Source organism: Mesoplodon bidens, assembly GCF_964165515.1.
Source record: "Mesoplodon bidens genome assembly, chromosome: 11".
Taxonomy (NCBI): Eukaryota; Metazoa; Chordata; class Mammalia; order Artiodactyla; family Ziphiidae; genus Mesoplodon; species Mesoplodon bidens.
Window position 1 is genome coordinate 2,385,446 of NC_138167.1, and position 11,533 is coordinate 2,396,978.

General features: G+C 58.0%; 1 protein-coding gene across 2 annotated transcripts in view; it reads left to right on the plus strand.

The window, feature by feature from the left end:
- The window catches only part of SLC6A13 (solute carrier family 6 member 13), a gene marked incomplete at its 5' end in the record, with an annotated part of 31,772 nt that extends 23,646 nt beyond the window's left edge, over positions 1-8,126 (plus strand). For both annotated transcript variants that reach the window (XM_081247870.1, XM_081247869.1), the window contains 8 exons: positions 1,376-1,479; positions 2,296-2,420; positions 4,227-4,339; positions 4,632-4,769; positions 5,458-5,560; positions 6,041-6,141; positions 7,189-7,359; positions 7,681-8,126. In XM_081247870.1, coding sequence (XP_081103996.1) covers positions 1,376-1,479; positions 2,296-2,420; positions 4,227-4,339; positions 4,632-4,769; positions 5,458-5,560; positions 6,041-6,141; positions 7,189-7,359; positions 7,681-7,788 — 963 coding nt within the window. In that variant the 3' untranslated portion in view covers positions 7,789-8,126. The remainder of the gene's footprint in view (positions 1-1,375; positions 1,480-2,295; positions 2,421-4,226; positions 4,340-4,631; positions 4,770-5,457; positions 5,561-6,040; positions 6,142-7,188; positions 7,360-7,680) is intronic.
- Between the last annotated feature and the right edge of the window lie 3,407 nt (positions 8,127-11,533).

Sequence of the window (11,533 nt, forward strand, 5' to 3'; positions counted from 1 at the left end):
GGGGCAGGAGGTTAGAGACAGCTTCCCCCTGTCCTCACCCTCTTTCCCGCCCTGTCCCCACCCCTGCAGAAGTGGAAGGAGAGCAGGAGGAAAGAGTGCCCGGGGTGGATGCCAGTTCTCAGCGGCTGGAAGGCAGGGATTCCCACATCTGACTGTTCATTAGGGTCGCCCAGGAAGCTTTGAAACAATACAGGTTTCCAGGTTCTCCTCTAGGCCTAGTTCCGGGTCCCACCTGGGGATGCTGGCTGAGGGGTCTGCGTTCTGATGCTGTCAGCTGGCATGCGTTCCCTCAGACGCACCGCAATGCCGAGGAGAGTGGGCGTTTGGGGGGGGTGAGTGGTGAGAGAGGAGGGAGGTTAGGGGTGGTCACGACGGTTAGGGATGTGGGGAGGGGACAGGTAGGGGCTGAGGACCTGTACACGGAAGCAGCTGAGGCTTTGGCGCCCGTGGGCCCTGTGAGCCCGATTTTAGTGGAAGGAGAGCAGGGGCCTGTTTGGGGGCTAACAAGGAGGGTGGACATGAGACAAGAAATGGGGACCCAAAAGTGTTAGGACACCAGCCTGGCGATGTCCGTGGCCACGGTTTGGTGCTCAGGTCCCCTGAAGGCAGGAGGTGCCCAGGGAGGCTCTGTGGCCCCAGGACCACACCTCCTGTGGGTCTGCAGCACTGCACGTCCCGTTCGCCTTGATCTTCTTTCTCTTTGGGATGTTATTCTAGCTGTTAAATCTGAATCATAACATGCAGGCTGGGCCAGCCAGCTGAGATAATAACAAGAACAGCCATACCCTATGTTTAGCTGGAGAGCTATCTTCCCCCCAAGGAGTACAAAACTCTTTACAGATGACTTCTGTTCATCCTCTTGACTCTTTGTGACCTGAGGCTCACTCTTCCTGTTTTGCAGAGGATGTTGAGGCGTGAGGGGCAAAGCTACGTGCCCGTGAAGGCACTGATGCAGAGAACCCACAGCCCCGCAAAGCCTGTCTCTGGGATCCTTCCAATCTCGGCACACTGCCAGAGGGGCCTGGGGTGGGAGAAAGTGGAGGTAGAGCCCTGGGCTTTGTTTCCATTATAGAAAAGACGGGCCAGGCCTCACTTGGTTCTAGAGCACCAGCTCATCGGCCTCCATCGTGGGTCCTTTAGTCTTTCCCCAGTGCCTGATGCCTGTGCCATCCTGGTGGTGCCTGAGAAACTCCGTCTAGGGGCCCAGGAAGTCAAGCGCATCAGAATAGCATGGCTGCGGGGCTGCCTGCACGGGCTGAGGGCAGGGGTCTGCCATCCTCAACCTGTGCCTGGCCTGGCTGTGGGCCTTTGTGGTCCGTGGAGCCCAGACAGCCTGGCTCCCCTGAGGCACAGCTTTCTTGCCTTTTCCCTGCAGGTGTGGATGGACGCGGGCACCCAGATCTTCTTCTCCTTCGCCATCTGCCTAGGGTGCCTGACGGCCCTGGGCAGCTACAACAAGTACCACAACAACTGCTACAGGTGAGCGGGGCGCAGGGCCTGAGCGCCTATCCCTCCAGGTGTGCTAGATCAGGGGAGATTTGGAGGGTGCACCAGCTCATGGATTTCCCTACGCCCCACCTGCCTTCACGCCATTTTCCAACCCCCAGGGCTACCAGGTGGTGAGAGGAGCCAGTGGCAGCACAGGCGAGGGATTCCTTCCCCCAGGACGGGATGGTGATGGGTGGCCGGGAACCTCCAGCAGGGCCCAGCCCGGGGCTAATGTAGAGGGCAGTGGGCACAGGTGTGCAAGCAACCCGGCGCGGGAGTGACGTCATACAGTAGAGCCCAGTCCTGCCTGCTCTGTACCTGCGCCCCAGCAAACACTGAATCCCCTCCCTGTGGTTGCCTCGGGCCCACCTGGCTCATGTCAGAGAATTGAAGCCAATTTTAGTATTAGCTAAACAAAACCACATCATGCGTTTCAAAATTGAACTTAGGTGAGTACGGAGCATCTGTTGCTTGGGGTCTCCGTGCCCCTCTCCTCTCTGTTAACGTACCGGCACGCGCGGGGTCACGGGTAGTGTCCCAGGAGGCGCAGTGACAGCATGACAGGAAAGGGGAGCTGTGTGGCCAGGGGTAATGTTTAGATTCTGTTACTTCCTTAGGGTCTCATTCTTGCAGAATGACCGTGGGTTTAGTCCAAGTCTGAGCCCATGGAGTTGGGGACAGAACCAGCCCCTTGGGTTCCCTCTGCCCCTGCCAGGCCGGCGGCGTCCCCTGGGGTTCCTGCGTCCCGGCCTGAGGTGCTGGCTGCCCCTCTGACCCTCCTGTCCCCACCTCCCACCCCGCCTGCAGGGACTGCATCGCCCTCTGCTTCCTCAACAGCGGCACCAGCTTCGTGGCCGGGTTTGCCATCTTCTCCATCCTGGGCTTCATGTCCCAGGAGCAGGGGGTGCCCATCTCTGAGGTGGCCGAGTCAGGTGAGTGGTGTTTTGGGGGGTGGGGGTGGGCCTAAGACAGGGGACTCTGTGAGCTTTGTTTGAACCTTCGCCAGCCCGCCTGGATCTGCAGGCATTCCTATTGTCACCTACACTGTGGGTGACCTCTCAGTGGCTGCGTCCTGGGAAGACCTGGGATGGACTTAAACAGCAATTCCAGCTTCAAAAGATGAACGGGTGTGCAGAGAACATTGTCCCCCCAACCCCGGCCTCCAGCTCCTCACGCTGGAAGCAACCAGTGTTAGCAGGTTCATGGTTTTCCTTCCAGAAATAGTTTAGGCTTTTACGAGAAAAAGAATACACACATATCTGTACATACACATTCAAACACGCGTCCGTATTACTGTTTCTGTCTCTTACACCTTGTAACAACCAAGTGATAACGTGCCGTGTACATTGTCCTGCATCCTGCCTTGTCTCGTTCCCTTTAAAGTGTGTCTCAGAGGTAAGTTAACTCGCGGCACGTGGAGTTTCCTCCTTTAAGCGCCTGCCTTCCCACCATGCGGTGCTGCTCTTGCATTTTTTGTTGTTGTTTGTTTTTTTGTTTTTTTTTGTTTTTTGCGGTACGTGGGCCTCTCACTGTTGTGGCCTCTCCCGTTGTGGAGCACAGGCTCCAGATGTGCAGGCTCAGCGGCCATGGCTCACGGGCCCAGCCGCTCCGCGGCATGTGGGATCCTCCCGGACTGGGGCACAAACCCGTGTCCCCTGCATCGGCAGGCAGACTCCCAACCACTGCGCCACCAGGGAAGGCCCTGCTCTTGCTTTTAAATAAAATCACAGACGGATCCCCCATCTGGGTAAGCGGCCAGTGTTTGCCTTGCTCATCCCCTACGCCTGTGGACCACCCACTTGCACCGGTAACAAGATGATTTTGATCGTGGGGTTCACAAGCTCCCCCCGTCACACAGGGCGCTGAGCAGCGGGAAACTGACCTCGCTGGTTCTTACTAAGAACGATCGTGTCTCTCTTTTACGGAGCGCTGCTCTGTGCCAGGCTTGGTGCCATGCGCTCGCTGGTGCGTGGGGCGGGTCCCAGCAGCGTGGGAGACGGGCGGAGGAGCTGACCACCGCCCCGGGTCCCTCAGTCATACCCTTCCTTTCAAAGGAAGCTTCCTATCAAGGACCCGGGCACTGGCATGTGACCTGTTCCTGCCGTTTGAGCCAGCTGAGGGCAACATTAATGTGTTTGAGAGGATGTGTGTCGTGGGTATTCTGAAACTCACGCCAGCTCACTTGCTGTAGGGTGACAGGAAAGGCTCGGGGCGCAGAGGTGGCCAACGGTGGCCCCAGACCCAATCTAGTCTTGGAGGTATTTTCTTTGGAACTTTACGGAAACCACACGGCACTTGCCTGCAGGGGGCATGATGGCTCCAGGTCTGTCGGGCCCTGCCACTCCCTCCTTTTACAATGCGGCAGCTTCACAAACGTCCGTGGCCTGCCTGGCCCCCAAGCTCTTTGTAAGTTTGAAACCTCTGGTTTGGGGGCAATAAATCTGGAGAGTGAGCCCCAGGATTTGAGGTAGAACTTACAGAAATGCAGGTGCTAGACCCCCTTCCTCTTTTCTTTGGAATATTCTCTAGAATACTCACAGCCTTTAGGTTCTCTTCCTGCCAGTGAGAAAACAGTGGGCGATGCCTTGGAGACTGGGGACCGGGTCGAGGGTTGGGTGGCTCCTCCTGGGTGAGGACGGTGGAGGGGGGTAGCTCTGGGGCTTCCGCTGCCCCGTGTCCCACACTGGGAAGCCCACCTCGGGGTGGCCCTGGGCTGTGTCCCTCTCTCCCTGCCGCAGGCCCTGGCCTGGCCTTCATCGCCTACCCCCGGGCTGTGGTGATGCTGCCTTTCTCGCCCCTCTGGGCCTGCTGCTTCTTCTTCATGGTCGTCCTCCTGGGACTGGATAGCCAGGTATCGAGAGGTGGCCACTCAGAGCCCGAGAGACGGTGGTGTGTGTGGGCTGGGGGCAGGGAGCAGCGGGCAGGACCTTGAACTCGATGCCCTGAAGGCCCTTAAAACAGCTGGGGGCTGGGCGAGTGTCAGGCGTGGATGCCCTGCCAGGGAACAAAGGGAGCTTTGGAGGGTGGGTCCGCTCTGGGGCTGTCAGGAGGCTGGCAGGGCTGCCCCAGGAGCGAGGCGCCAGCTGGTTGATGGAGCTCCTCGTGAGGGCTCTTGCCCTCCAACTCTTCGCCCTCTCGTCCAGTTTGTGTGTGTGGAAAGCCTGGTGACGGCGCTGGTGGACATGTACCCCAGGGTTTTCCGCAAGAAGAACCGGCGGGAGGTCCTCATCCTGGGGGTGTCTGTCACCTGCTTCCTCGTCGGGCTGGTCATGCTCACAGAGGTGAGGGGCCGGGCTGCTTGCAGGTGGGGCCCGGCGAGGAGGAGAGCCCAGCTGGGCCACTGCCACCTGGCAGGGGGAGCAGGCTGCTGTAGTTTCAGGTCACCGCCTTCTGGGCTTCGGGGCCCGGGGGCCCTGGTCCTTTCCCACCCCAGGAAGCACTGACCACCCGGCTCTGGGCATGGCTGAGGGGTGCTTCGGCTCCACGGAAGCTGAGAGGCATAGAAGTGCTGGGCTGGGAAAAATCGCCTCTCCAGCAAGATCCCATGAGTTCCCAGGCAGCTGACCCACGTTCCAGGGACAGACTTCAAAGGCAGAAAGGGGGCCCTGGGGTGGGTGACATTCTGAGTGATGCCTCAAGGGAGAAGCAGGGAGATGGAGTTCGTCAGCTTGATGACACCCATGACGGCCCCTATCCTGACCCTCTGCCAAAAATGCACACTGTCCTGGACTTCTGGGTCAACCCCTGCGTGTTCTCAGGGGTGAGCTAACAAGGGCTGTTTCATGCATCTTCCTTCCAAAAACAATAATCAAACATTATTATTGTCCCATGTCTGCTGAGGGCTTTACAGCTTACAAACTACGCGCTCTCTTAATCTCTGTCTGCTGTGATCCTCCCCACCTCTGCTCTGTGCCCCGAGGGTGCCTGTTTCCTCTGGATAAAGTTCTGTTTCTCTCTCCTCCTGGGCAGGGCGGTATGTACATTTTTCAGCTCTTTGACTACTACGCAGCCAGTGGCATGTGCCTCCTGTTCGTGGCCATCTTTGAGTCCCTCTGTGTGGCATGGGCCTACGGTGAGTGACTCCTCCCGTGGTCCTGCCCAGGGCCCTCGGACAAAAGAGAGACCTCACTGCTCACACCCACCTTCTCCTCAGACTCCTCTCCCTCCCAACCTCAAAAATCTCAAGAATCCTACCTACATTGCTACCATTGGAAAAGCCCTCCAGAGGTGGCCTTGTCCACCCTCCTGGTGATGGCTGCTCCCGGGCCACCCAGGTGGGCCCATGTCCCGTCCTACCCAGAGCTTTTCAGCCTTTAACAACCTTGATCATCAGAAAGTTCCTGCCTTTGCCTAAGCCAAGTTCTGCCCACTGCTGTTTATGCCTACGAATTCCATCCAGGGAAGAGTCTGCTCCCAGCAGGGATTTGAGAAGACAGCCACGATGTCTTTTACTGACTGGTCCTTGCCCTTCCTGGTTGGTGTGGTCCCCATCCTGATGCTCTGGATGCTAAAGGATGTCCTTTCTCCCCCTTCCTTCTCTTCTTCGTGGCAGGAGCTGGGCGCTTCTATGACAACATTGAAGACATGATTGGGTACAGGCCGTGGCCCCTTATCAAATACTGTTGGCTCTTCCTCACACCGGCTGTGTGCACAGTAAGATAACCTCCGGGGACCTTCCCTGGTGGCACAGTGGTTGAGAGTCCGCCTGCCGATGCAGGGGACACGGGTTCGTGCCCCGGTCCGGGAAGATCCCACATGTCGCGGAGCAGCTGGGCCTGTGAGCCATGGCCACTGAGCCTGCGCGTCCAGAGCCTGTGCTCCGCAATGGGAGAGGCCACAGCAGTGAGAGGCCCACGTACCGCAAAAAAAAAAAAAAAAAAAAAAGATAACTTCTGGGAGGAAAGCCAGATGAAGGGAGAGAGATGGTAGAGCAGGAGGGTAGACGGGCCGTAGCCCTAGAAGGCACCTATCCGTGGGCATTGAAAATCATTTAAAAGTTTCATTCATCCTCCTGTTGGGTTCTAGAAAATGCCAGCAGGATAGATTCTTCCTTTCCGTTTCACAGAAGGATAAACTGAGGGCCAGGGCTGTCAGACTCAACCCCACAGTGTGAGTCTAATGTGGCAGGTGCATCGGGCTGCTGAGAACAATACTGATAAGCACCAAGATAACAGTAGCAGCTCCAGAGCATGCACTTCCTGCTGGGAACCAAATGCTTTACACCTTTAACCCAGTCAATCCTCACAAGAACCCCACGAAGTAAGAATTACCATGATATTCACTGTTCAGGTGTAACGGAAGCCCCAGAGGTTAAGCAGTTCACCCAAGCTGGAAGGTGGCCGAGAGCTGGGGCTCAAGCCCAAGCAGCTTGGCTCCGGAGTCTGGGCCTGAGCCACTAGACGCTGCTGCTCTGGCTTTACCTGTGTCAGCAGCACCCACTGTGTGCCAAGTGTGATGAGGCCGGGGGGACCCAGGCATGACCCCTGCCCTCCAGGTGCTCATGGCCAGGCACAAAGCCATGTCCCAGTTGAGGATGCCCAGGGGCACGGGGACCCTGGAGGGACAGGGTGGGTGCCCCGGAAGTACCTCCTGGGGGTGTGGATTTTGAGCAGACGTGGATGGAGTTCGGAGGCAGATTGGCCCAGCTGGTCGGGGGGACCCATGCTCCCCCAGCCGCGTCTCTTCTACTCTCACCCTCAGGCCACCTTCCTCTCCTCCCTGATCAAGTACACCCCACTGACCTACAACAAGAAGTACCTGTACCCGTGGTGGGGCGATGCCTTGGGCTGGCTCCTGGCTCTCTCCTCCATGATCTGCATCCCCGCCTGGAGCTGCTACAAACTCAGCACCCTCAAGGGCTCTTTCAGAGAGGTAGGGAGCTGGTGGGGAGGAAAGCAGTCAGAGGATGAGCTGGGGTCCCCTTGTTGGCAGGCGGCTGCCTGCCTGGGTAGAAGCTGGCACACAGGAGGGCCAGGGACCTTGGTGTGGGGTCAGAGGGTCAGAGGGACAGGGGGAGTGCTGAGCAGTCTCAAGCAGTCTCAGGAAGAGACAGGATGCCTCGAAGACACCGCTGTGGTTAGGGTGTTGGCACCTGGAGAGCAGGTCTGGCACCTCTGGGGAGGCAGCGATGAGGGACGCTGGCAGACTTGCCCCCTCTCCGGCTCATGACGGACCCCTCCACTCTGCTTGCAGAGAGTTCGCCAGCTCATGTGCCCAGCTGAGGACCTGCCCCAGTGGGCCCGAGCGGAACCCTCTGCCCCGGCCACGCCCAGGACGTCGGAACTGGAGTCTCACTGCTAGGGGGCAGGCCCTGGGACAACGGGCCAGTGAGCCTGGCCCTGGGACAACGGGCCAGTGAGCCTGGCTGTGGGGACAGTTGCAGAAGGAAGGCACAGAAGCAGCTCTGCCGTGCTTCTCTGCCCCGCACCACCCGGGGTAGACAAGATAAGAGGGGACATGCTGGAATCCACCTGTGAGCTGGGCATCTCCCACCCCAACTTCCCTGCTCCGGGGTGGCTGGACAGGTGTGAAAGGCCAGGATCAAGAGCATGCCCTTCGAGAGGGGCCTTGGGAGGCTGGGTGAAGCTGCAGGTGGGGGTGGGGTGGGGAGAGCTCTGTTTGGCGCCCTTCATTCCATTAAATCCGCGTTCTTCTCACCAGCTGCTAGCAGTGCCGCCTGGTTTCTGCCCCGCCCCACCCCCTCCTTGCTGCCTTGCCCCCCTCCTCACTTTAAAGTGGGGCTTTAGGGGCTTCCCTGGTGGCGCAGTGGTTAAGAGTCCGCCTGCCAATGCAGGGGACACGGGTTTGAGCCCGGGTCCGGGAAGATCCCACATGCCGCGGAGCAACTAAGCCCGTGCGCCACAACTACTGAGCCCTCGTGCCACAACTACTGAAGCCTGCGCGTCTAGAGCCCGTGCTGCGCAACAAGAGAGGCCACCACAATGAGAAACCCACGCGCTGCAGCAAAGAGTAGCCCCCGCTCGCCGCAACTAGAGAAAGCCCGTGCGCAGCAACGAAGACCCAACGCAGCCAAAAATAAATAAATCAGTTAATTAATTTTTTAAAAAAAGGCGATGGAGGGGAGAAGGAGGAGGCACCTGAGCCCCCGCTGGAGGAAGGAGGAGGAGAGCGGCTGGGCTTCTTCCTGCCCAATTTCCCCTGCCGTTTCCTTGCCTGACCTCGCCTGTCCAAAGTGTGTGCGCACGCCAGGGGCTTGGTGCCAGGGGTACGGGAGCGGACAGCAGGGACCGCGGGCGGAACAGGGCACTACCCGGCTCGGCCAGAAGAGGGAGCCGCTGCCTCGGGACCACCACGCTCCTCCGCTCGGAAGGAAGACGGATAGATGCGGATGCGGCCGCCCCGGCGCGGCCACGATGGCGGCGCACCGCGGGGACCTCCACTCGGCTGCGGGGCCTGAGCGCGCAGATGCGCCCAGAGAGGAGCCAGGTGGGAGGCTGAGCTTCTGCGATGTCGGGGTCAGCGGGTCTGGCCTTGGCCCCCGCCCCCCCGGCGCCCACAGACGTGCTCCGCAGCCTGGCTCTGGGCAGGTGCCTGGAGCAGGATAGGGCGCGTGTGTCCGGGGCGCATGGGGGAGCGGGGACACACAGCAGCCCTTCCCCCCGCATGGCTGCCTGTGTCCCCACCTCTGCTCATGTAGCTCTTCTTCCCGAGCTGTTCCTGGGAGGTGCAGGGCATTTCCTGGGTGATTTTCTTACGAGTCAGTTAGTGGGAAAACGCACTGAAGTGTTCAGGTTTTGATTCTTTGCCGTTGGGGGAGTTTCTTAAACTCGGGGACAGCAGCCCTGCTGTGTGTTGGTCTCGGTGGTTCCTTCCTGGACAGTGGCTGGGCCCCCCCCACACACAGTGTGCCAGGAGCAAGGCAGTCCGAAGATGGGAGAAACACGTCTGCTAGAGACATGTGTGGGCCTCGAGGTCCCACACCTGGCCTCTCCACCCATCCGAGGGCATTTCCAGGACACCTACTACCTGGCGCTGTGCTCAGGAGTCATGAGGAGCAAACATAGATACATCTCTTGAAGGACAAAGGATGACAAACGCTGTGGAAGAACAGCAAGGTCTCTGAGAAAGAATACGTGGGCGTGGGAAGGATCCTGAGGATCTAGGGTTGGGGGTCTGGGAAGGCTGCTCTGAGGCTGAGGTATGTCTCTCTCTCCATCCTATCAAAGTTGCAGGGATCTGCTAGGCCCAGGGAGGGAGGCGAGGAGTCCGGTCATGGTGATTTGAGCCCTATTTCGGAGCTTCGTTGATGGCGCGATATAGTGTGAAAGTAACCCGCTGGCACCAGGATCAGGAGATAACGGCTTCTAGTCCTCACCTGCCTCGGACCTGCTGTGTTTCTTGGTGGAATTCAGGTCTTCTTTTTTTGCAGATGGAGGTAATACTGGGCACCCCGCCCCCACACGGGTTTGTTGTAGGGCTGGATGGGGTCATGGGTGTGAGAGCCCAACGGTGAGGTCATGAGACCAGTGGGGGGGGATGGCGGACGGGGAGCTGCTCTAAAAGCCAGGGGTCACGTCAGGGAATGGGAGCAGGAATACTCAGACGTGGCTTTACCCCCTCAAAGGGGTAGTGGGGGCGGGGCCGCTTTCTGTCCCCTCTCCTGGAGCTCTGCCTGGAAGGGCAGATTCGGATCCTGTGGGTCCCAGAGGAGGAAGACAGAAAAGGAAGGGGAGCCCTTTGTCTAAAGGCCACACCTGTCAGAGAAGAAGACCTTAGGACACATCATTTAGCTTCTATTCACCCGAATTTTCTCATCTGTAAAGTGGGCTAATAACTCCTACCTTTCAAGGTTCTTGTGAGGCAGGCATAGAGCCTCAGGGCAAGTGATAGCTGGAAGGAGAGAGAAGCACAGCGGTACCCGGAGAGTTAGGACTGGAGCCCGTGGAGATTGGGGAGCCACGGAGGGGGCACTGAACCCGCCAGGCTGCCGTGGAGCCTCAGACCTCAGACCGTTCTCAGATCACACCCAGGTCTCAGATCCACACACGTGCACACACACAGTCCCTCACTCTCCTCAGATGAATGTGCATAGACCCAGACACCACAGTCTGCCAGGCGTACCCCTTTACAGAGGCTGGCAGGCCTGGTTTAGGTCTATGTGCTCTGTGACCTTGGGCAAGTTCATCGCTCCGATCCTTAATTTGCTCCTCTATAAAATGGGAATAGTAGTATTTACCTCATTGTGTTGTTAGAGTCCAGTGGAGGGTGTAGGGACAGCTTCCTTGGGGACATACTTCACGCAAATCCATCCTATTTTCCATGATTCCACCCTCCCCCCACCCCTGCCTTGGGCTGTCAATGAAACAGAAAAGCCCAGAAAGAGCTCAGCGACATCCTTGCTGCCCCCTGGACTCCCCAGCCACAGGCATCAGGTTGCATTAGGTCCCAGAAAGAAGGCTACACATTTATTTCCTAAGCATGTTTGCTAGGAGGCAAGAGAGGGGCAGAGCTACAAGAACCCTGCACCCTGTGGCCTGAGAGCCTTGCTCAGCACCAGCAGTTTTGTCCAAGAAAAGCAAGACGTGAGTCCTTCCAAGCCCTAGTCTATCCCCTGTTTCTGGGAGAGCAATGCCCTTTCAGAAGAGGGAAGACTGAAATCAAAATTTCCCTCAAGTTGCATCCATCCATCCATCCTTCCATCCTTCCATCCCTCCATCCCTCCATCATCCATCCAAATGCCTACTCTGAGCCAGCACTATATTAGATGCTAGAGGCAGAAACAAAGAATTATGAAAAGTGACCCCTGCCCTCTAGATACTCCTGGTCTGGGAAACAGTTTGCTGCAGTGGAGCAAGCAAAGATTTTTGGAGCCAAGAGGCCCAGCTTCAAATCCCAGCTCCCTCATTTACCACCAGTCAATGAGGCCTTAGGACACATCATTTAGCTTCTATTTGCCCCAGTTTTCTCATCTGTAAAATGGGCTAATAATTCCTACATTTCAAGGTTCTTGTGAGGACAAAATGGGGTGACATGTAAAGCACCTGGGCTGAGTTAGGTGCTCAGGAACTAGGTTCCTTCCATGCCA